Source organism: Pelobates fuscus, chromosome 6 (genome assembly GCF_036172605.1).
Source record: "Pelobates fuscus isolate aPelFus1 chromosome 6, aPelFus1.pri, whole genome shotgun sequence".
Taxonomy (NCBI): Eukaryota; Metazoa; Chordata; class Amphibia; order Anura; family Pelobatidae; genus Pelobates; species Pelobates fuscus.
Window position 1 is genome coordinate 272902953 of NC_086322.1, and position 25805 is coordinate 272928757.

At 42.6% G+C, this 25805-nt stretch overlaps 1 protein-coding gene across 1 annotated transcript in view; it reads left to right on the top strand.

The window, feature by feature from the left end:
- The window catches only part of PCIF1 (phosphorylated CTD interacting factor 1), a 31764-nt gene extending 11472 nt beyond the window's left edge, over window positions 1–20292 (top strand). Inside the window, exons 10-16 of the mRNA XM_063459163.1 lie at window positions 215–377; window positions 3120–3295; window positions 3511–3597; window positions 3695–3879; window positions 16352–16445; window positions 16528–16707; window positions 19401–20292. Of these exons, the coding sequence (XP_063315233.1) occupies window positions 215–377; window positions 3120–3295; window positions 3511–3597; window positions 3695–3879; window positions 16352–16445; window positions 16528–16707; window positions 19401–19616 (1101 nt within the window). The 3' untranslated portion in view covers window positions 19617–20292. The remainder of the gene's footprint in view (window positions 1–214; window positions 378–3119; window positions 3296–3510; window positions 3598–3694; window positions 3880–16351; window positions 16446–16527; window positions 16708–19400) is intronic.
- Window positions 20293–25805: the final 5513 nt, after the last annotated feature.

The following is a 25805-nucleotide window of genomic DNA, read 5'->3' on the forward strand; positions in this document are numbered from 1 at the left end:
GATAATTCTTCAGTTTTCTAAAATGCCATTTTGCTTGAATTTCCACAGTCAATCTAACATCTGTGTTACCCAGATGACATTTCCCTTGTCTATATACAAAATCATTACATCTAAGCATTAAAACTAGTGCAAACTTACTCTACCTGTAAGTGTGACTTCAAAATGACATTACTTAATGAAATTACCACTTCCACTTTTGTGTATTATCTTCTAGGACCGACTGGAGCACCTGCGTAGGCAGTGTGGTCCCCATATGGCAGCTGTGGCAAGGGACTCCGTGGAAGGTATATGTAGCAAGATTTACCACATTTCTAGGGAATACGTGAAGCGAATCCGTGAAAAGCACTTGGAACTTCTTAGTGAGGCCAACATACCAGGTAATACACAGAGATATATATATATATATATATACTTTTCCTCTCTCATTAGTTCATGCTCCCGCAATCCCAAACGTCTCTTTGACACCTTTAACTAAATTCTTCGCCATCCTTGCAAGCGCGCTGTCTTGGCGTCATATTTGATTCTGGCCTCACCTTTGAGCCTCACATCTAGTATGTTGTCAAATCCTGTAAATTCCATCTTAAAAACATAGCCCGCATCCGCCCCCTCCTTACGCAAGATGCTACCAAGAAGCTTGTCCATGCTCTAGTAATTTCCCACATGGATTATTGTAACCCTCTCCTATTTAGTTTTTCCAAAAGCTGTATTGCCCCGCTACAGTCTGTAACGAATGCTGCCGCCAGACTGATTTTCCGCTCTAGTCGGTCCTCTCACACCTCACCCCTCTGTCAGTCCCTACATTGGCTTCCTGTATCCTATAGGAGTCAATTCAAAGTGCTAACCCATACCTATAAAGCACTGAACAATTCTAGCTACTCTTATATCTCTTCACAGATCTATAGGTATGCCCCTTCTCGGTCTTTCCGCTCAGCGCTATGGAATATGTTGGCACTATATAAATGGCAATAATAATAATATGTACACACATGGTAATAGTGTGTTTAAGGTACTGAAATTATGAACAAGTGTAATGTAAATAGGCATCTACTAGGCTGTCTGTTGGTTGAATTGGGGGAGACCAATGCCTCTGCAAAACACAGCCTGGTTAACTAAACTGTGAACCAGACTGTGTGTAAAGTGGTTTGTTGCACATGTATTATTTTTAATTTCATATTTTTCTTTATGGCATTTTTAAAAATGCTCTAAATAAATTCAAAGTACATTTCATCTTTTGGTGCAAACCATCTAGGAACAATTTAAAAAAAAAAAAAATAATAATAATAATTATATAGGGCTCTCAGTAGACGGAATCTGCTATCTCTAGATAATGACCATTGACTCTTGACAGCATAACCACTACAATGAACTGTAACACACCTTTAACACATTTAACATACTCACTCACACTCTTTTTACTGGCATTTTGTAAATTGGATAGAGTGCCCTCCTGTGGCCAGATTCTGGAATGTCCATACATGATTTGTAAAGCTCTCCCTAGTTTTTCCAGTCACTAGTTATTTGATTAAAGGAGCATTATAGGGTCAGGTACACAAACATTTATTCCTGACCCTATAGGGTTAAAACCACCATCTAACCCCCTGGTTCTCCTCATGCCTCCCTAGCTATAGTAAAATCTTACTTGTATTCAAGTCTGCAGCTGCTTACTTTGTCCCTGTTTCTTTTTGACCTGCCCACTGCCTGCTGACATCAGCACAATTGGTGGCTTGATCCAATCACAATGCTTAGGATTGTCTGAGACTGACAGCCATAGGATTGGCTGAGAGTGACAAAGAGGCAGATCAGGGGCACAGCCAGCACAATTCAAACACAGCCCTGGCCAATCAGCATCTCCTTCTAGAGATTAATTGAATCAATGAAAGTTCAGTGTCTGCATGCAGAGGGAGGAGATGCTGAATGTTTGGATGCATTTTAGGCACCCAGGAAGGATCTCTAACAGCCATCTGAGGAGTGGCCACTGGAGTCATCCCTAGGCTGTAATGTAAACACTGCATTTTCTCTGAAAAGACCGTGTTTACAGCAAAAAGCCTGAAGGTAATGATTCTACTCAACAGAACAAATTCAATAAGCTGTAGTTGTTCTGGTGACTATAGTGTCCCTTTAACTATTATGTTTACTATCTATTAGGATTTAGAGCCATCTTGTGGCCATGCAGAGAAATACCTCTCAGATCGATGGTATCCTGACATCTATAAATCACATTTTACTTGCTTTTTTCAGATAAAGCCCCCAGTCTTCTACGTTTTGTGGGGGCAGTGGACTAATTTTATCTGAACCACCATTGTCTGCCAGGCAATAAACACTGTCTGTTTCACAACAGTGTAGGTGTTTTTGTTGCCATCTGGAGAAGAAAAATGGGTCGAGTTAAACCTTAACATTAGACATCTCTTGTGAAGGTAGTCTGTGATGCCATGGCAACGATGCTCATTTTTAAACCGCTCTAAAGCTATAAAGAGAAATATCCTTCTTGAAGATGTCAATGTGTGATTGTTGCTATTATGCTATAGGGACACCCGTTGAAGTGGTCTGGGAGCAGTGTCCCTGTTCCCTTAACCCTGCAATGTAAAACATTACAGTTTTAGAGAAACTACAATGTGTTAAGACTGCCACTAGAGACTGTCTACCAGACAGCCACTAGAGGCGCTTTCTGCTGTTTTGTGGATTTTGACTCAGTGAAATGACGCTGGACGTCCTCACGCTTTGCAACAGTTTGTTTGGACTTTTCTTCAACACGTTTGATTTTCATTTATTTTTTTTTTATTAACAATATTTCTTAATATAGCATTTTTATGACATTCTCTAAAATCTTTACCCAATCAGTCTCACACAAGATTGTGCAAAATGCATAATATTGTCTTTGTTCATTTGCCTCTGAACGTGCTGACGGCCACACTGTTTGCATTAAAGTGATATAAAAGCATTTTATGTTGACATCCCATGTGTAGTGTAGTGACCTTGTTATTTGGAATTTCTAAAGGTATTGAGAGACTGTATTTGTAATGGGTGATATCTAACAAGAAGTCATTCCTGTGTTGTGTAATTTTTAAGTTGATTGCAATCTTGTGTTCTGTATTATTGTAACACATGTTGTCCTGTTGCAGAATCAGGCCCTGCTGAAGAGCCTTCGGAAAAGAGGGTGTTCTGTCACCCTGTCCGGTTGTCAGTGCCGACATTGCAACCCCAGGGAGGAGTGGATGTGCGGGTGGAAGGCAGCACAGTGTGTGTGCGCTTCCGAGAAGAATCTGTTAGAATGAACCAGGGCTACTTTAGCAAGCTGGTAAGAACATAAACCCTGGCTTTTAAAAACCATATCTGCAACTCTAAACTGTAAAATATTATCACATTTGGATACCCATGCAAAAATATTTTCAATCTTGGGCAGTTTACAGTACAGTCAAGTGCAATTAAGATTACTTTATCGTAAGACTTCTACGATTTTGATCATGCACTGTTTATGAAAAATGCACATCGCTCTGTAATATCTCTGTGTAGTTTCAGCTCTATCGCCTCAGCTGTACAGATGATCCTGCATCAGACAAATTCATTTGCAGAATGTGGTGTCTCCTGCGTAGATATCAGGTACAAACTCTGAGTTGAGATGTAAATAGAGGGTTACATTGGTGGTGTTTGGTTACCTGCTGTGGAAGTCACTCACCTATTTGGTCTGTACTCCCAGGTTATGTTTGGCACAGCACAGTATGAGGGCTCTGGTCTGCAAGGAGCACTCCCAGTCCACGTTTTCCAGGCTCTGCACAAACATTTTGGGGTGACTTCTGAATGCTTTGCATCCCCTCTCAACTGTTATTTCAAGCAGTACTGCTCCGCCTTCCCAGACACAGATGGATATTTTGGATCCAGAGGGTGAGCTTTGAATATGAAATAAGTGTGAATCTATGTCATTACATGCTTATTTTATTTATAGTGTTTGTGTGAGAATGTATGCTATACTTAATACCGCCTCTATTTGTACAGCTCTGCTATTTTATATAACATAATCCCATTTCTTCCCAACAATCTGTGTAAACATGCTTACTAATCTTATGCAGCCCCAAACACTCACCTTCACTTTTGATCCAGGGCTGGTTTTCAGACTAAACAAAAAACATTTTCTACTAGAGCTTTATTTTGTCTGTCTATCTGAAAATGGATTATAAATGGTGTACCTTTCCTTCTCCTACACTCTTTGACAACATTTGTAGGTCAAACTTCATCTGGTGTTTTAGAAGGCAGGAGTGAGATCTGAGCAGGACCGGTGCTAGGATTTTTAGTTACACAGGCGAAGATGCATTTTGGTGCCCCCCACCCTCGTTTAAAATAAGGTTCATACAAACACAGAAATAATCATACAGAGACATACAGACACAGACAGAGACATACATGCATACAGAGACATGCAGGCATATAAAGACATACATACAGGGGCATACCGTCATACAGACACATACATACATACATACATACATAGACATACAGAAACATACATACAGAGACATCCAGGCATACAGACACATACATACAGGCATACAAAGACATACACGCATACAGAGACATACCGTCATACAGACACATACATATATACAGGTATACAGAGACATACAGGCATACAGACACACGTACAAAGACATACAGGCATACAGACACATACATTTGTACATACAGAGACATACAGGCATACGGACACATACATTTGTACATACAGAGACATACAGGCATACAGACACATACATTTTGTACAGACATACAGGCATACAGAGACCTACATACATACATACATACATACAGAGACATACATACATACATACAGAGACATACACAATTACATACTTACATGAGTTCAATCTTGTCCCCTGGATGCATGCTGTCTGGCTCCTTGGAGTCCTGTCCTGCAGCCCAGCCCCATCACAGGGCGCCAGCCACGCTGTGTGGTACACAGGGAGCAGGGATATGATGTCATTCATATCCTCGCCCCTTCCACACAGCCTGCGGCAGACACCAGGGTAGGTGCAGTGGCGTACACATGACCCATGGGGCCCCAGTGCGCAAATTGATCCGTGCCCCCCCCCTCTCGCGCTTACTCTGCGCGGGCCGGGGCCGCAACACATGGCGGCGGGCACCTGGTCGCAGGGGTTGCAGGGCTGTGACCCCTGCGACCGCGGTATGTACGCCAGTGCATGCAGATGCACACACACTTAAAGGACCACTACAGACACCCAGATCACATCAGCTCAATGAAGTGGTCTGGGTGTCAGGTCCCTCTAGTTTTAACCCTGCAGCTGAAAACATAGCAGTTTCAGAGAAACTGCTATGTTTCACCGAGGGTTAATTCAGCCTCTAGTGGATGTCTCACTGACAGCCTCTAGAGGAGCTTCCGCTATTCTAAAACACTGAACGTCCATAGGAAAGCATTGAGTAATGTTTTCCTATGGGCGGTTTGAATGCGTGCGCGGCAAGAGCATTCGGAGCTGAGAGGCGGAGGAATCCCCAGCGCCAAGGGAGAAAGGTAAGTGCTGAAGACACACACACACTCTCACGAACAGATGCATACACACCAGCTAACGGACACACATTTACTGACAGACACACTCAGCGACAGACATACATACACACTCACTGACAAACACACACTCACTAACAGACAAACAGACTCCCTAATACACACACAAACACACTCAGTAAGAGACTCACTAGCAGACACACTCACTGACACACACTGACACTCACTAGCAGACACACACTGACACTCACTAGCAGACACACACACTGACACTAGCAGACACACACACTGACACTAGCAGACACACACACTGACACTAGCAGACACACTCACTGACACTAGCAGACACACTCACTGACACTAGCAGACACACTCACTGACACTAGCAGACACACTCACTGACACTCACTAGCAGACACACTCACTGACACTCACTAGCAGACACACTCACTGACACTCACTAGCAGACACACTCACTGACACTCACTAGCAGACACACTCACTGACACTCACTAGCAGACACACACAATGACACACTCACTGACGCTCACTAGCAGACACACTCACTGACGCTCACTAGCAGACACACACAATGACACTCACTAGCAGACACACACACTGACGCTCACTAGCAGACACACACAATGACACTCACTAGCAGACACACACAATGACACTCACTAGCAGACACACACACTGACGCTCACTAGCAGACACACACACTGACACTCACTAGCAGACACACACAATGACACTCACTAGCAGACACACACAATGACACTCACTAGCAGACACACACAATGACGCTCACTAGCAGACACACTCACTGACGCTCACTAGCAGACACACTCACTGACGCTCACTAGCAGACACACTCACTGACGCTCACTAGCAGACACACTCACTGACGCTCACTAGCAGACACACTCACTGACGCTCACTAGCAGACACACACAATGACGCTCACTAGCAGACACACACAATGACGCTCACTAGCAGACACACACACTGACACTCACTAGCAGACACACTCACTGACACTCACTAGCAGACACACACAATGACGCTCACTAGCAGACACACACAATGACGCTCACTAGCAGACACACACACTGACACTCACTAGCAGACACACTCACTGACGCTCACTAGCAGACACACTCACTGACGCTCACTAGCAGACACACTCACTGACGCTCACTAGCAGACACACTCACTGACGCTCACTAGCAGACACACACAATGACGCTCACTAGCAGACACACACACTGACACTCACTAGCAGACACACACACTGACACTCACTAGCAGACACACACACTGACACTCACTAGCAGACACACACAATGACGCTCACTAGCAGACACACACAATGACGCTCACTAGCAGACACACACACTGACGCTCACTAGCAGACACACACACTGACACTCACTAGCAGACACACACACTGACACTCACTAGCAGACACACACAATGACGCTCACTAGCAGACACACACACTGGCACTCACTAGCAGACACACACACTGACACTCACTAGCAGACACACACTAACACTCACACTAACACATGTTTTTTTTTTTATTTAATCCCCCAGCCTCCTTACCTTTTTGGAGTGCTGAAGGGATTCCCTGGGGTCCAGTGGTGCTGCTGGGCTCCTGGGCCGGTAGGCAGGCTGGCGGGCGGGTAGGCAGGCTGGCTGGCTAGCTGGCGGACGGGCGGGCGCGAGGGAGCACTCTCCCATGTGTGCTTCCTCTTCAGCTCCCTCGCGCACCGCGTAGGGATGCCGGCGCCGGAAGATGACGTCATCTTCCGGCTCCGGTATCAGTATGCGGCGCGCGAGGGAGCTGAAGAGGAAGCACACATGGGAGAGTGCTCCCTCGCGCGCCCGCAGAACCGGGCGCTCGGCCACGCTACAATAGGTCGTCGGTTGGAGGGGAGCGCAGTGCGCTTCCCTCGTTCCGGTCAGCCTGATTTTGCGCCCCCAGGGCCGGTGCGCCCTAAGGCGGCCGCCTGGGCCGCCTTATGGTAGCGCCGGCCCTGGATCTGAGTACACTACAGGGATTCTTTGCATTCTGCAATAGTAGTCTGTAACGCCATGTTGGAGATGTCCCTGGAGTTGCTCAATGATATTAAGGTCAGGAGACTGTGATGGCCACTCCAGAACCTTCACCTTTTTCTGCTGTAACCACTGGAGAGTCAACTTGGCCTTGTGCTTATGGTCATTCTCATGCTGGAAAGTACAAGAGCGTTCCATGTGCAGCAATCGTGCAGAAGAATGAAAATTGTCTGCCAGTATTTTCTGATCACATGCTGCATTCATCTTGCCATCAATTTTCACAAGATTCCCCGTGCCTTTAGAGCTCACTATCCCCCCAAAACATCAGTTAGCCACCACTATGTTTCAGAGTGGGGATGATATTCTTTTTACTATAGGTCTTGTTGACTCCTCTCCAAACATAGTGCTTATGGTTATGACCATAAAGCTCTATTTTGGTCTTGTAATTCCAAATTACAGTGTGCCAGAAGCTGTGAGGCATGTGAAGGTGGTGTCGGGCATTGTAACTGGGCTTTTTTGTGGCATTGGCCCAGTAAAGGCTTCTTTCTGGCAACTCGACCATGCAGCTCATTTTTGTTCAAGTATCGTCGTATAGTGCTCCTTAAAACAACCACACCGTCTTTTCCCAGCAGCCTGTATTTCTCCTGAGGTTACCTGAGGGTTTTTTCTGTGCATCCAGAAGAATTCTTCTGGCAATTGTGGCTGAAATCTTTCTTGGTCTACCTGACCTTGGCTTGGGTAGCAAGAGATCCCTGAATTTTCCACTTCTTAATAAGTGATTTGAACAGTATTGACTGTTTTTTTAATGGCTTTGGATATGTTTTTATATCCTTTTCCATCTTTATAAAATTCCATTGCCTTGGGCGGCGGGACTTTACAGCGGAACGGAGCAGTCACCATTTTCCACAGCTCCTGCAACAAATAGCCAAAATCCACCAGATATCACAGGCATCAGTGTATCTATGGCAACAATGACCCAAGAACTCACCCTGGAGTGCACCCAGACTCGGTACGTGCCGTTCTTTCAGAATTCCGGACCCAAACGACGGCAAAAACAGTTTGAAGCCTATCATCCCTCAACAGGCCAAGGACTCGAAGAGTGGTGGACCCCGGACACGAGGGGAGTCAAGGCTGGGGACATACCGCCGCCGCCAGCAGGTCCCTGCTTCAGAGACAGGCCCCAGCCAAGATGGCGGCTCCGGAGGCCCATCCGGCAGTAACTGCACCCCAGACCCTCACACGAGAGGTAGCCCTAACTCAGCCCCAACAACAGGGCCCTGAGCCAACAGCCCAAAACCATACTCCTGGCAACTAAACAGGATCCTAGACCCTTTTAGCATATTTTCGCCAGACACTAGCAGCAGATATTGCTGTGATCCAAACGGACTTACAGATGGTCACTGACAGGGTCCGTGCCATGGAGGAAGATGTCCTTGAAATGAAACAGGCTGTGTCGACTCCATCCAGCAAAATGCAGAAAGCCCAACAAGCAGTCACCACACAAATAACCATACTGGATGATCGCTCCAGGCGCAATAATCTGAAAATCAGAGGGGTGCCAAAAGCTGTCACACTGGAAGAATTGCCACACTACCTGAGGCGTCTGGCGGCCTCGCTGTTACCCCCGCCACAAGCCAAAAAGATTACATTCGACGGAGTGCTCCGCATCCCGAAGTCACCCAGGGCTCCAGCTTCGGCCGTAAGTGACATCTTAATCCACTGCACCCTAGCACAAGATAAACAAGCACTACTAGCTGCGCTGAGAGACAAGACGCCTTTCTTATTCGAAGACACCAGCCTTTCATTCTACTAGGACCTCTCCAGAGCAACTCTACAGTGGACGCATACTACTCCCACTAACATGCCAGCTCAGGAAAGCTGGTGTGACCTACCGCTGGGCATCACCTAGATCCCTCAGCGTGATGCATAACGGGACAGTTCATAACCTCTCTTCAGTTGATGAAGCTCCAGCCCTGTTCAGGACTATTGGCCTACCTATACAGAACGGTAGTCACTGCGGCCATAACAGTGCTCTGACCTGGGATCCAGCCAACATAGTTCCTTTCATGCCCTGACACAGATCAGCAACGCACATGGGGACTTGACCAAGAACAAGGGCACTGCAACCACAAGCAGCCACAGGCTGTGACCCCTACGTATAGTTTTTTTCTTATGTTTCCACAGTTTTTAATATTGTTTTGCATAAGTTCCAAAGCCTGCCCACCTAATGGGGTCCCTTTATGATAAGAAACACAGTTTAGGAAGTTCCAACCGAAGGGTAATGGAGCTGCTCCGCAAGATGGGAGTCTGGCTATGTGCCTGCCTCCATACTCTTCCTCCCCCGCAACCCCCTTGGTTAGGGGTAACACCAGCAACGGCCTGCCAGCCCTTCACATAATATGCGCACATCAGTACCATAAGGCCTGGCGCACGCCCCTCTAGATGCCCATATAGGCATACAGCACAACATCGAGAGCAACATCTCACCACACCACAGGCAGTAACCAGTAGGGATGTGCATGGGGAAAATATTCGGTTCGGCTCGGCATTCCGAAATTCAGGACTTTGGCCATTTGGAATATCGGCACTTCGGTTCGGAACTTCAGTAACTTTGGAATTTCGGGACTTCTCTTGCAGCTGCTTAGTAGATAACTCCCTAATTCCCACGGTATTAGGGAGCTATCTACCAAAAGGCTGAAAGACTTAAATTGGTCTTTCAGCCAAATTTACTAATACTAAGTAAAAATTACTTGGTATTAGTCAATTCTGCCCCTACTCGCTATACTGCTGCTCACTGTTTACTAGACATGCCCCTACTAGCGGTATAGCCAATTTAGGTCTTTCAGCCTTTTAGTAGATAGCTACCTAATACCGTGGGTATTAGGAAGTTATCTACTTATTCATTCCTGTCATTCCATTGACTGGCTAAGTAACTTACATTTTCTATGAATGTGTGTTACTTGATTGTTGTAAGTGTTGCAAATGCTTACAGCTGAATCTTGGCTATGTTTTTATACTTTTTATTTAAACTAGTATACAGTGTAACATTCTTCATTCTTCCACTGGGTAGGTACTTCGGCAATACTGTGCTTCGGAACTTCGGCAATTCAGCTATTCGCACATTCGGAAGTATCCGAATGTCTCAATTGCCCGAAATTCGTCCGAATTTACATTCGGAACGAAACGAATTGCACATGTCTAGTAACCAGCTCTATGTTTAAAACATATTAGGCCCTCCACTATTAGCCAGGGCTTACATAACCCCAGTAACACCTGAATGCTTAAGCATGACCTAATGACCCACTACAGCACAGGCTATAGTGAATAACCCGAGCCAAACCCACACTAAAAAGGAAAGCAGCTGTAATTGAAGTTGGCCTCTAGAGCCCAGTTCACCAATCACATTAGTTTTAAACTGGTTATATGCCTTAACTTACGGAACCCCTATAAAAAAAAAAACGCCTCCACAATCTGGAGAGGAAGATAACTGGATTACGTCTTGCCTACTGTTTTGGTACTCTTTACCCCTAATTTTACTATGTACATTTGTATTGTCATTCAGACTACCTCCCTTTTCTTTTTCTTTCTGTACAATGCCGTAAGGCCTCAATAAAAGAAAGATTGACAAATGTAAAAAATGTTTATAATTACCGTATAAGCAGAGTTTTTCAGCACATTTTTTGTGCTTAAAAAGACCCCCTCGGCTTATACTCAAGTCAGGGTCTGTATTATGGCAACTTACATTGCCATAATACAGACCAGGTCCGCTGGGCTCATTACAAGCCTGGCTGTCTTGGGGGGGGGGAGGGTGTGGTGGGGGGGGGGCAGCAAGCTGTTACTTACCTTTCCTCCAGCTCCCCAGTGTAAATCTCGCGGTCTGCATGCCACGGGTCTCGCGAGATTTACACTGGGGAGCTGGAGGAAAGGTAAGTAACAGCTTGCTGCCGCCCCCCCACTGCTCAGCACATACCACTGGACAACCAGGGATTAACATATCCCCCCTCCCTGGCCAGGTAACAAGCAGAGATGGGGGACAATAAAAAAGTAAAAAAATTAAATATTACAATAATATTAAAAATGCCCTCCCCCCACCCAGTTTACACACACTACACAAACAAACACACACACACACACACTGCATTCATTATATACACACACACTGCATTCCATATATACACACACTGCATTCCTTATATACACATACTGTAAATAAATATTTATTTAAATATTTAACCCACTGATGCCTCAATTAATGTAATTTTATTGGGATCTATTTTTATTTTTAAATTTACCAGTAGCTGCTGCATTTCCCACCCTAGGCTTATCCCAGTTTTTTGTGGTAAAATTAGGTACCTCGGCTTATATTCGGGTTGGCTTATACTAGAGTATATACGGTACCTTTTTACGCAGGTGTTTTGACAGTTCTTTTCTGCTCCCCATGGCTCAGCATCTAGCCTGCTTAGTGCATCCATGTGAGAGCTAACAAACTCATTGACTATTTATACACAAGCACTAATTGCAATTTAAAAAGCCACGGGTGTGGGAAATTAACCTTTAATTGCCATCTTAACCTGTGTGTCACTGTGTATCTGTAACAAGGCCGAGCATTATTTATTTATAAATTATTTTACCAGGTATGTCAATGGTATGTAAACTTTTGATCAGGGCCATTTGGGTGATTTCTGTTATCATTATAAATTAAAAAGGAGCCAAACAACTATGTGATAATAAATGGCTTCATATGATCACTATCCTTCAATAAAAGATTGATCAGTTATATTTTGAAAATCAATGCCAATATATATATATATATATATATATATATATTACAGAACAACATTTGTACATACATATATAAATTAAAAAGAATGAAAAAGGAAAACAAATTACAGAAAGAATGACACAGTCGATATAAATGCAATTGAAATGTATATTTCCTGAACTGCAGGAATTCCATTATCACAGCATCAAGATCATTGGAGAAATCTTTGATTCAATGGGACCACAGTGGCACACCATCATCATCTTGCAACTAGTAGTTGACCTCTTATATATTTGCACTGTATAATTCTAAATAATACTGGGAGGGAAAATTAAAAGTTAAAAACAACATTAAAAGAATAAAAATAAACAGTGAGGCCGAGCACAGCAGTCGCAGAAACCGTGAGCTCCGTGCAACAAACGGCGAAAAACCGAATAAAATCCCCAAAAAACTACCCACGGACCCCCAAACAACGAAGTCGGAGATCCCCCTACTGTACAGCTCGATGGGGAAGAAAAATAAAAAGCCGGGACCGGACAAACATACCTCAGAACGGACGATCGGCGATATGTGGAGGCAAGCACGAGGCACGATAGAGCCTAACATGGCGGCCCTCCACGGCGGTTGTTCCGATTTCTCGGACAATTTTTCTGGAGATGCCGAGGAGGATTACATGACAGCCCCGGCCATCACACGAAGGGCCAAACCAGCGGGTACCGACGGGGAGTTGGTAACCCTAGGGGTCATGAAGGCGCTTCTGGCTGATCTACAGAGGAATATACTGGCAGACGTAACAGCCCTCAGGGGAGAATTGCAGGGCCTGACAGGCCGCATTAACACACTAGAGACAACGTCTCAGGGACATCAGCAGGACCTAAAGACCTTACAACAGGCAGTACTGGACCTGCAAAAACAGAACCAGATACATGAACGCCGCTATGCGGCTCAAGAAGATAGCAGGAGAAGGCAGAATCTAAAGGTCAGAGGGCTTCCAGATGAGATACCCGAGACCGACCTGCCGCAGGTGGTACGGCGTATGATAGCCGCTATATTGCCACACGAACAGGCTAGGACCATCACCCCGGCCGACCAATTCCGAACCCTGAAACCTCCCAAGGCCCCACCAACGGCCACGAGAGACACTATAATCACTTTCCGAAGCGTCAAAGAAAAAGCGACGATTCTCTCGGCCCTCCGAGGTAAAACCCCTATGCAGTTTGAAAACAGGGGTCTAACCTTTTTCGCTGACCTGTCTGGCAGCACCCTGGCCTGGCGCAGGACGCTTCAGCCGCTCACCACACTGCTCCAACAGCACGGTGTCGCCTACCGCTGGCGGAACTCCAGAGCTCTCAGTGTACAGACAGACACGGCATCTCATCTGGTGCACGGCATGGAGGAAGCACCGGACCTCCTGCGGACCCTGGGCATACAACAGACCTTGCTCGACCAGGAACGACCTCCTCAACCAACCACCCCGGCACGGACCTGGGACCCGGCAAAAATAAACCCCTTTGTCCCGAGAGGTTCAACCCCTGAATCCTATGCGGTGGTCACCACCTGAAGACAGCTCCCCGGGTACCATACGCCCTATGGACACTGCATGTAAGTTACCCCGATGGGCCCTTTTGAGACACTTGGATTGAAGTATACCCCACACGCTATTTGTAACCCTGGACTGCAGCGAACCACGCTCATCAGTACGGCCAGTCTACATGGCAACCATCTTTTCAGGCATGACTGACTCTCCCTGAAACTCGCTGGCGGACTAGTCAGTCGTCCCTGTGCGGATCTCCCATTAATAATGTTACCTTGACTGTGTGTGCCGGGCCACAGTAGCTTACTCCCTATGCCCACTTGAAGCCCTACCCTAACCTGTAATGCAATTGCTTGCTTTCGACTATTCTACCCACAGGGCCTGACAACATAGCCCAATCCTTCTAAACTGGAGATCTGTCCCTCCACGGACTATTTCTCTCCTAGCAGTATATAAGTGTAATATACAGATAATAACATACTATAGAGTCTAGCCAGCTATTGTCTGCCCTAAGTACATATGCTGTGATCTCCACCAACAATAGTCACTCCACACACGTATTTACTCCAGCCTGGGTGACCCCAAATTTGTGCATGTTCTACTACTGTAATGTTTTATGTTTATGTCTTATTTTATTTTTTCTCGACCCATACGCAGTGACTTAGCTATTTTGTATACAGAGTCAATATGTTATGTTTAGATATACAGTGAAAATCTTCCTGCGCCCTGTGAGTAATTAGTATTATGCCTGGCTACCTGGAGAGGACAACCCTTTACACACGCCCCAACCAGGATAGTTAGCCTCTGTCTATGCAGGGGGCTTCACAAGGCATAAGATCAAGGCATAAGATGAATTATGACGTGGGTGTATTGATAGTTCCATGCCCCTTGCTTAACTGACAGGAACGCGTTGGTAACCACAACCATACCTAGGGAACCGCGCTCATAACAAGGTCACATATGGTTAGAATATCCGTATACCTCTCTCTCATTGAAACTAAAACGTTAATCTGGGCAGCGCAACCCCTCAACCTACATGGTACCCCCTATGGACATAGGCTGAATCTGGCTCTGGGTCGGCTCAAGGGGGGTAAACCTCAAGACACACACAATAGCCGTAACGCCATGTGTAGTCGTACAACAGCTACTAGTATGATTCTGCTATTATTCTATATTAAGTTCTTTCCCAATTTCGTATGGGAACTACGCCACGACCCTCTAGACTACTCTACCCACAAGGTGAATCAGGGCATATGCCCAATCTACATAGCCTAGCACTCAAGGGCGCCTTATACATAAGTGCACACCTGTCGTGAGCCCAATATATTGTAAACGAACGCTCTTAGTACACTCACACAGCCATACAGTTAACCCCCAATGGACGCACGTTTAAAGCAACAACCCCCTTGCAAGTGGTTTATCCCCTTATTGAGTTCCAGGATAGCCACCTAACAGGCAATCCTCTTAAATGTTTAACCAGCAAATTTAATCATCTCAAATGGGTCTACAATGTTATGTAGCCTGATGACTCTCTATTGTAATAAGTTTGCCTAGAAAAGTACTGTTTAAGGCTCTATTAGCAAAGTTAATATATGCCTGTTATTTACATAAAAAGAGGCTGACGATTTTATAAGACAATATGTATCACACTGTGAAACCCCCAACTTGTACAAATTATTATTGTCTCCCCTTCTTTATTCTGTACCCGTAACCGAATATGCCTCAATAAAAAAGAATGACAAAAAAAATAAAATAAACAGTGAGTAGCAAAAAGAGGTGGAAAATAGTGTAGCGGTGCTGCAACCAGATTTCTTCACTCAGCCTCCTTGCCTTTAATTCAAGTGGAGAGACAGAACATGGAATAAATATTCTGGGGTCCTCTGTGCCTCCATCCATGGTGACCCCATCATGTAAAATTTGTTAGCAGAAATGCATTCCATGGCAACTATATGACATATTTTCTCCCTGGTATACTAAGTGGAAATGATAGCTGATTATTATTATTATTAACAAGCAATGCCCATGTTGCATCTTTGTGGAAAGCCTTATTGTTTTTTGATATCTCTAAACATCAGTCTGTACACATTGTTTTTTCTGTGTGCTAGCTATTTATCATTACTTTAAAAAAAATGCTATTTGTTTAATTAAAGGACTGAAGGTATAAAACAGATAATATAGAAAATCAAGACCCACAGCCCTTTGTATGTTACTTGCAAGCTCCCCTGTAATCATTTCCAGTTAGAATTTTAATTCTGAGTATTGCAGAATACAGTCCATTAAATGTTTAACAATCAACTAACTCTGTTAATTCTTCCTTCCGTTTCCCACAAACAAACCTAACATATCTATCTATCTCTCTCTCTTTCTCTCTCTCATATATATGTCACTGATGTATTCTTTTACAACTTTATTTCCTATTAATGTTATGTCATTTTGAGATCCAACAATTCGTGTAACATTGTTACTGTTTTACATTCTGTAGGCCTTTTCTGAGTTTCTTCCCGGTCAGTGGTTCCTTTGAAGCAAACCCGCCATTTAGTGAGGAACTGATGGATGCCATGGTCACACATTTCGAGGTGTGTTGATATGCATCTTTACTACTGAGTGTTTTTGACTTTTGTCAGTCGTCTAACAAAATCTTTGCTTGCTTTCCTGTAGTACCTCCTGGAGAGTTCTGATCAGCCTTTGTCCTTCATCATCTTCATCCCAGAATGGAGAGACCCTCCTACCCCAGCACTCACACGCATGGAGAGCAGTCGCTTCAAGCGCCATCAGATGCTCCTCCCTGCATTTCAGCACGAGTATCGCAGTGGATCTCAGCATGTGTGCAAGAGGCACGTAACAACTTATGTAACATAGGGAAAGTAAATTGTAGCGTTTCAGACTTGGTATCTGTTACTGAAGAATAACAGGGGAGAAAACAAATGAAGAAACAAAAAGTGGTTAGACAAAGTTGTTTATTCAAACTAAGAATTGTGGAAAGCTGACAATAGAATTAGAGAATTTACACCAAAACAGCTAGTTTGGAGAATTTTCCTATATATTACAATTTGGCTATGAAGCCAAAAGTTACTTTATTGATAAATAAACTAAATAGAAAAGGTAATAAAAATATCTATAGGACTATGCATAACTATCCCAAATTGTTCATATTATTGTGCAGTATACTCCGTAATGCAATGTTGTAGTGTTCATTGATACATATTTATTAGAAAGCTACATTTGTAGGCAAGAGACATCTGGTTTATCTAGTTCTCTACATTTGAATGATTATTGATGGATGCAGTTGTCCCTATGTTTTGCTTGGCTAAGTGCTTTTAGCAGTCTTAGAAAAGTTAGTTAGTTAAAAGGGCACTCTAAGCACCATAATCACAACAACAACAAAAAACATTCACTGTGTGGTATACACACCCACCCCAGTGAAACAGTGGAGTGCTAGGAATGTAGTCCGTTACCCTATAATTTTGGTAAGTTTTAATGTCCTATCATGACAAAAATACTAACATAGTATATCCAGTACTATACAGCGGGTATTACTCCATATTGATACACTAACATTTAACGGAGCCTCACAGGATAGGCCCAGATCACTTAGGCAGATATATACTATGGTGACACTTCCCCTCTTCCTCTGTATCTGGATATATATAGAATACAGAAAGTGGGGAAAAACCTAGTGCAATATGTCAATATTCAAAAGTGCATATAAATGAGGTTACAGAACTGCTCACCTTTTCAAGAGCCTATTGTATGTGGCTATTAGTTTGTAGACTCTTGTGTCTATAAAAGGGGACACAGAACCCTTCTTTCAAACAGGATCCAAGGTAGTAGAATAGAGTCCACAGGAAGAATTAAAAATACTATTTATTACCACTTGTATAAAAACAAATATAAGTTAAAGGGACACTCCAGGCACCCAGACCACTTCTGCCCATTGGAGTGGTCTGGGTGCCAACTCTCACTACTCTTAACCCTGCAACTGTAATTATTGCAGTTTTTTATAAACTGCAATAATTACCTTGCAGGGTTAACTTCACTACTAGACAGCCACTAGAGGTCACTTCCTGACTCATAGCACAGATTACCTCCAGCGTCGCTCATTTCCTCATAGGAAAGCATTGAAAGTCTTTTTCAATGCTTTCCTATGGGGAGCGCTAATGCGCATGCGCGGCATTGCCGCGCATGCGCATTAGGTCTTCTTGGCCGGTGGGCGGGATCAGTCTCGCCCACCGGCTGACGGAGACAGAAGGAGGAGCGGCGCGGAGGTGGAGGCAGCGACGAGGGACATCGTCGCTGCCTCAAGTAAGTGACTGAAGGGGTTTTCAACCCTTCAGCAACTGGGGATTGGGGGGTGGGAGGGAGAGGGGAACCTCCAGTGCCAGGAAAACGGATTGTTTTCCTTTAAACATAAAATCTTCACAATGGAGCTCCCAAGATACATTTCGCCGAACGGCTTCCTCAATCGGTATAATTACCACCAAGTCCTGACTTTAAATGTCCTTCAGTGTTCTCATTGGCCGAATCCAGAGATCATTATCCAATCGTCCGTCTTGTTGATGATATAAGTTTCTTCCATAAGTGACTTACGACGGGATTCACCTGTCCCGGAAGTGACGCGACGACACCCTAGCGCTCCACTGCTGACTAGTACAATGTACCTTTTTACTGTTTAAACACCTGTAACACAAACCTATCGTTTTTTGCACCATAATCACTACAACCCTTTGTAGTGATAATGGCGCCAGGAAACCCTTTGCTGCTGTCACACGTTAAGGAGTCAAACCATTTTGTAAAGAATTTATCTGGGTTCCTCATACTCCCACAGTCCCCCCATTCTTCTGTGATATCGCTAAAGTGGAAGTTCTCATTTAACTTTAGCAATTTGGATATCATTTATTGTTTGAGTGTGTCTGCTGACACTCCTCAGCCAATGAAACATGTCCATAGTATAACAAACTTTTAATTTCCTTAGCCTAATGAGAGCTTTACTTTAGCAAAATCACAGAAGAACAGCAGGCACCTGAGAGACCAAGGCAAGTGTCAAATAGTATTAAAAAAAATGTTTTGACTCCTTAATCTGGGATGTCTCCAGGGGACTTCTGGCACTATAACCACTGCAGTGCAATATAATGGTCATGGTGCTTAAAGTGCTCGTTTAATTATGTTTTTACACAAATAACATTGAACTCAGCCTTTTGAGATAAAAGTTCTATAATTTTAAATGAAATATCTCTAAAACATTTTTCCCAATTGAAATTAAAAAGCATACAATATACATGTAATTATGCCAACACAGGTAAAAGGATGGAGCTGTGTATGTGACCAGTCCCCTTCAAAATTCTTTTTTTCTGTCTACCTCTAAATTTGACCCACTCTCTTTTATATCTTTCTCCCCATACCCATTCATCTGCTGTCTTGAATGATTTTCCACTCACCTTTCTCATGCACCTTCTCCTTATTCAGTAATGCTCTAAAACCTCGCCCATTCTGGCTTGTCTTTAACACCAACTGTTTACTGTCTCCACAGAGAGGAGCTGTATTACAAAGCTGTGCACAACACTGCAGTCCTGTTTCTTCAAAATGAGCCGGGCTTTCTGAAATGGGCACCTACTGCAGACCGAGTCCAGGAGCTGGCTGCAGCATACAAACACTCTGGGCGTTTATCCAACTCCTCCGGGGGCAGCGAGAAGGAGTCCACACGAGAGGAGGGCACCAGCAAGGACAGTGCGTCTAAAGATACAGACTGAGAGAAGGCATTGCTTCTTTAATGCGCTTCTTAATGGGAGTGACATGACTCACCCCAGTCTTACAGGGCAGAATGTGGGCCTCCCTCATATTGTAGAGCTTAGTTCAAATCTTCACCTGTTATATAGTGTGCAGCATGAAGTTTTTTTTTGTAGTCCTGAAGGCCGGACAATTTTCTTCACTTAAATTAGCAGAGGAGACAAAAATGCATAGGTGTGGGAATACAACATGCCTGTGTTTTTCACTTCACTAAAGGACACACGACTGCAGGTTGTTGTGGTTTGACTGCTGCATATGGGTGAGAGAGCTCCATCTGCTCAATTGAGATTTTTTGGGGAGGCAGTAAATGTATGTTTTAAGTTGTGTGTGAGGGTGCATTGCTACCAGTGTATGAAGTTGTGGGTGTTGAAACATTTCCTCTCTGTTAAGGGGAGATTGTTCATGTAGCTTTCCAATGTATATAATTCTTTGTGTATCTATTCTATGAAGTATATTTGATGTTGTTTTCCTTTTGGGGGAGACATAGGAATTTGCATGGTTTTCTTCTCCTTCCCTTGTGTGTGTGTGTCTCCGGTATTGTGATTGGTGCACGTTGTCTGTGCTAATTATTCCCTGTAATTAATTTAATGTCTAACCATTTTATTACTTTTATCAAAACAGTAAAAAGTCTATTTTTGATCTCAGTTTCTGAGTTTTTGAAGGGAAGGGGAAAAAATATTTTATATTTACAGGGTTATTCACTGAATAGAATTTTCACAAATTAAATCCGAATGGCAAATCTGAGGCAGAATAGTCAAATTGTGACTGTTGAGCTGGAAAAAAAATTTCAGATCAACTATTTTTGCCTCAGTTTTTCCCTTTGGATTCAATTTGTGAAAATTCTGAGTTTAGTGAATAGACCTGCTAAAATGAGATTCCTCTCTCTAAATTTGGCTTTGATTTAATATATTTTGGATACGCATTTCAATTTATTTAATGTTTTTTTGGATAAAATTCTAAAATTATTTTTTTCAAAATATTAAAATATAAAATATATATATCATATATTAAAAAAATCAACATATTAAAACATTTTTCAAAAAAATCTAATCATTTTACAATTTGAGCTACTCTTTAGTGGTGTTTTTTTTTTTGTATAGGGTATGCTAATTCACTGATTTGGTACTCCATCACTGGTATGTAGCATGGGAAAACTTTTAAAGGAACACCTCAAGCCACATAACTAATGCCACCTGCTCTAGTGGTTATGATGCCTGGAGTGCCCTTCCGCTCTCCCACCATAACCTGGCTGATGCTCTCAGCCAATAAACAAATTACTTTCTTGCATAAATTAAACATCCAGCTTCTACAGCTTGAGAAGATGAGTGTGGGTGTATGTTGGGATTCAGATAAGGGTCAAGCTGTGCTAACATTATTGACAGATTATAGTGGGTACCATCACTACAACAGGCTGTAGTAGCTATGGTGATAGGAATGTTCTATTACATCCATAGAACATAGCATTGTTTCTGTAAAGTGTGATAGAATAAAAATTAACCTAGGTGTGAACAAAGTGCAGGAAACGTAGCAACACACAAAGACATCCTTCCTACTCCGATGCTACAACCAAAATACAACAGTAATTTTTCATCCTGCTTTCAACTACAGGGTATCAAGAACATGAGTAAGTAAAAGCAGGTAAAGCCATATAGTGATATACCTTAATTTTAGCAATGAGATTATGCTTGTCTCAACTTCTTTTTCACCTTTAAAACATGTCCATACATTGGCTACGTGTTTTTAATAGGGGACTTTGCAATGCAGAGACTCTGAAACATATTTTGCCAAATGGTTTAAAGTGGAATTTTATTTTAAACTCTCACCGCCTAAATGAAGTGTTTATAAAGGTGCTGACAATCATGCAGACAGTAATGTTTACACCCTCCTAGAATGCCATTGAGACCACATGAACAACCCGTTTACAGCCCAGAGGTGGGGAGAACTTTCAACAATTTTGCTCCTGCCCTGTGTGCTTGACTAGATCCAGCTGATTCTCCATAGATACAAAATGCAGGCACAATAAATATGTGTCTAGAAATATGTACATCTCTTCTCTCCCTTAATCTGCATAATCCTTCTGGGTTCCATTACTTGTTAATACAATAAGGGTAACAATCAGTGCATTCATATGAGTACTTTATCTAAATATTGGGTGGCAACTTTGGAGGAAATAGCAGTAGGTGGCGTGGAACAACTTTTAAAATTATAGCACAAATACAAAACTTACCACTGCTTACATAGGCTATGGTCTTACCCATTATCCTACGGGATTCTGGATTTATCTTATTGGGATATATGCATGACACCATCTGAGGCAGTACAGATTTAGTGAAACACAAGAACCTCCTGCCTTACGGTTTAGGTCATAAGGGGATTTTACTTATCGGCAAAATTAAAAGGTCACTAAGCACCAAAATAACTGTAGCAGAGGAGACTTTTGTGGATAGATTGTCTAACTGCTCAAATCTCTGCCATTTAGAAGATGAATCACTTTGTTTATGCAGCTCTAGCCACACCTCTCCTGGTTGTGACTCACACAGCCTTCCTACACATTTTCTGAAAAAGAGCGCAACCTTTTAAACTTCCCTTATTGCATAGTGTGTTTTACATTAGAAGTTATTGCCCGCTAAAACCTGCAACACCCACTAGTGTGTGATTAAAATTAAATCAGCAGAGCATGTGGTAAGAATTTGTACATTACATACACTGCTATAATATCTTTTTTAATAATTAAACCTTTTTTTCTTAGATCCTGTGTGAGTCACAGTCAGGGTAGATGTGGCTAGGTAAGCTAAAGTTGTTTTGGTGCTTAGAGTATCCCTTTAAATATTTGAAGCTAACTGCATGTTTGGCCTGTTTCTGACAAAAAAAATCCCCAATCACTAGAATTTCTCCGGGTTCAGATCTGTTTCCAGAAATCATGGGGATTTGAAACCGTCAAACTGAAAAATTCATAGTCCTGTTTATCGGTTTATTTAGAAATCCTTACATTGTGATTGGCCAAGTATATTTAAGCAGCACCTTCACTAGTTAAGTCCCTGCATTTTTTATATTTCTTTGCAAAAAAAATCAAACAAAATAACACTCCTTAGGTGACATGCAATACTGCACTGTGGTGCTTGGAGATAGATACTCTTACCTGAAGCTCTCCCTCTTCAGAACCATTATTTACTTTTCTTCAAATTCCTAAACTACCAGAAGCAGAGCTTTATACTCTTGGAAATGAATAAATGTGCTAAATTAGGTGCCATAGGCATCTATTGTTTCCACAGGTATATGCATCTTCCCATCTGCTGATGGGAAATGTCAAGGTGCAACAAGGGAACAACATTTATGATCTGCCCATTGTCATGTATATCTCCTGATTGTGTTAGAATTTCAGTGATATTTACACTGCAATACAGAGTAGTATTTTCAATAAAGATTCTGTGTTAATGAACCATGCTTTCATAATGTGCTATTATAGTTAAAGGAACACCATAGCATTAGGAATACAAATATGTATTCCTAATGCTATAGTACCCTGTGTCAGTTTTGGTGTCTGCCCCCCTAGGAGTGAATAAAAAAAAAAGGTGAGTTTTACTTACCTTTTCTACCATTGACATGCTGCTCTCTGCGGCCATCTCCCCTCCATAACTGATTTAATTAATCTCAGCCAATTCAATGCTTTAATCTCTAAAGTTTACATAAATAACTGGAGGCAACAAAACATGCTCTAAATTAGAAGCGTAGGCAAGTTCTGTAACTGCTTGTAAGTGTTCATCTTTCTAGCCAGATCTCCACAAAAAATAAATGCTGGGTTAAAACTACAGGGCCACTTGACTCAGATCACTTAATTTAGATGAAGTGGTCCATGTGCAATCTATAACGAGTTGTAACATATTTTGATGTGTTTCTATTACTACCAGAGGTTTAGTAAATTATCTCTTTTAATCATGTCTGCTCTTTCTATATCGGTTTAGATTTTTTTTTTACTAGATGGTCCTATTTATTTTTATATATGCTCAAACTCCTACTACTGTTGGGCAGCGGCAATGGCTATAGCATGCATAAGGAGCCTGTCATACAGGGCTGACCCCAGGTAAGAAGTTTGCCCACACATACCTATTTACAATCCATTGCTGCTCTCTGAGATGCATTGAACTGGAGTAAATCGTGGTAGACGTCCACAGCCATGCTGACTCCTTTGAAAACAGAGTTGGGCAGCTGCAGCAGAGGAGTCCGGGCGCTTGAGACTAGGTATGTAACTTAAATTTTTTAATACCAATGGGTGGGTGGGCACTGGGCAGAAGGGAATCAATTATTTTTCCTGGCACATAGCAGTTGTAGAGGAGGGATGTTCTGTTTTAAAGGGACACTATAGGCACCAAATCAACTGTAGCTTAATGAAGCAGTTTTAGTTTAGAGATCATGCCCCTGCAGTCATACTGCTCCATTCTCTGCCATGTATAAGTTAAATCACTTGTGTTGTGGCTCATTTTCAATCAGATGTTATGTTGCTTTATAAGGGGCATGATCTATACACTAAAATGTTGATTTTGTGCATTTAGTGTCCCTTTAAGGTGGGCCTGTAGCCTCTAAAAATAAATGTGTTAATTAATTACGCAATTCTCCTCAATATCATACATTAAATAATGCTTACGAATCTGACTACCCAGTTCTTACTTGTCACATTTGCGGGACGGACAGGAGTCTCTAGTTTGAGTAGCAGCATAGTGAAGTACATAGGCTGTACATGGCATGGCCAAGCTGTGTGGTTCTTCACTGGAAGAACTTATAAATATATGTCTGACATTAAAAAAGCTCTTCCTCAAGACAAAAGGAATCACCTGCAGCCAAATGTCATACCAGTATAACAATCATTTTTGCAACCTCTGCAGACAACAGTGTGATTCTACACTCCGTGATAAACAGGTCCACAACAGAGAAGACAGATGGAGGAAACTATGATGCCACAAAGAGAGTGGGAGGAAGATTACAATCCTTCGTTCATCAATTCGAATTGACTACTCAAAATCCTTGGGTGTTAATCATACTATATAAGATTTCTAGAAAAGCTTGCTTCCCAGTTCCTTTTTTTCTACTTACACCTTTCAGGTGAAAGCAGATGTTCTGCTTACCAAATTGCTTATTCTCCTCCAAAAAGGCATAACCGAAAAGGTTCCAAAAAGAGAACAATTTTAGGGGTCTACTAAGACTATTTCTTGTGCAAAAACACTTCTGCCCTGTCCTGAATTTGAAGAATGTGAACAATTGCATCCAGTATCAAAGATTCCAGATGTACACAAGCTTATCAGTCACCCATATATTACGCGGAAGGGATTATATTGCTACCGTAGACTTAAAGGACGCATATCTTTATTTTTCTATGGCAATAAGGTCAAAAAATACCTGAGATTTGCCATCAAAACAAGAAAAAGGATTATACATTTTCAATTCAATGCCCCTCTGTTTGGCTTTTCTATAGCTCTAAGGAATGTTTACAAACATTCTACTCCCGCTGGCAGACAATTTTCAAGAGAAGGGTATTTAAGTCGTACATTATCTAGACGATTGGTTTTTAAAAGCCAATTTAAGTCTTCAGCTTCAAAGAAACATTTTAATTACACATTGAGCATTGCAGGAACATGGATGGCTGATGAACTGGGAAAAATCGAATTTTTCTCCTTCCACGAGAATTTTGTAACTCAGCCTAGAAGTTGACTCCATGCCTCTCTCTTCATCTTCCTCTTCAAAAGATAAAGAAGTTTAGGAAAGAGGTTGCCTCACTTCGGGCAAACTCAACATGCTCCATCGTAAGGCAATCAGCACTCTGGGAATTCTCACCTCATACATTCAAGTAGAGAAATGGGCGAGATCACAAGTGAGACGTCTTCAATATGAAATCCTTCAATTCTGGTTAGGGGAACAGGAAAATTTGGAGTCAGAGTTCTTCATTTCAGCAAAAGTTCAAAACGAGTTACGATGGAGGATTCACTCAGTTCCTGTCTCTTGGCCTATCCTTGAATAAAAAAACTGGGTCACAATCACTACAAACCCTTCAAAAAAAACAGTTGTGGTGCTCATCTAAATACTCTATTGCATTAAGGCAAATGGACAACAGAAGAGGCAATAAATTCTTCCAACTTCAGAGAAATTAAAGCTGTACTGAA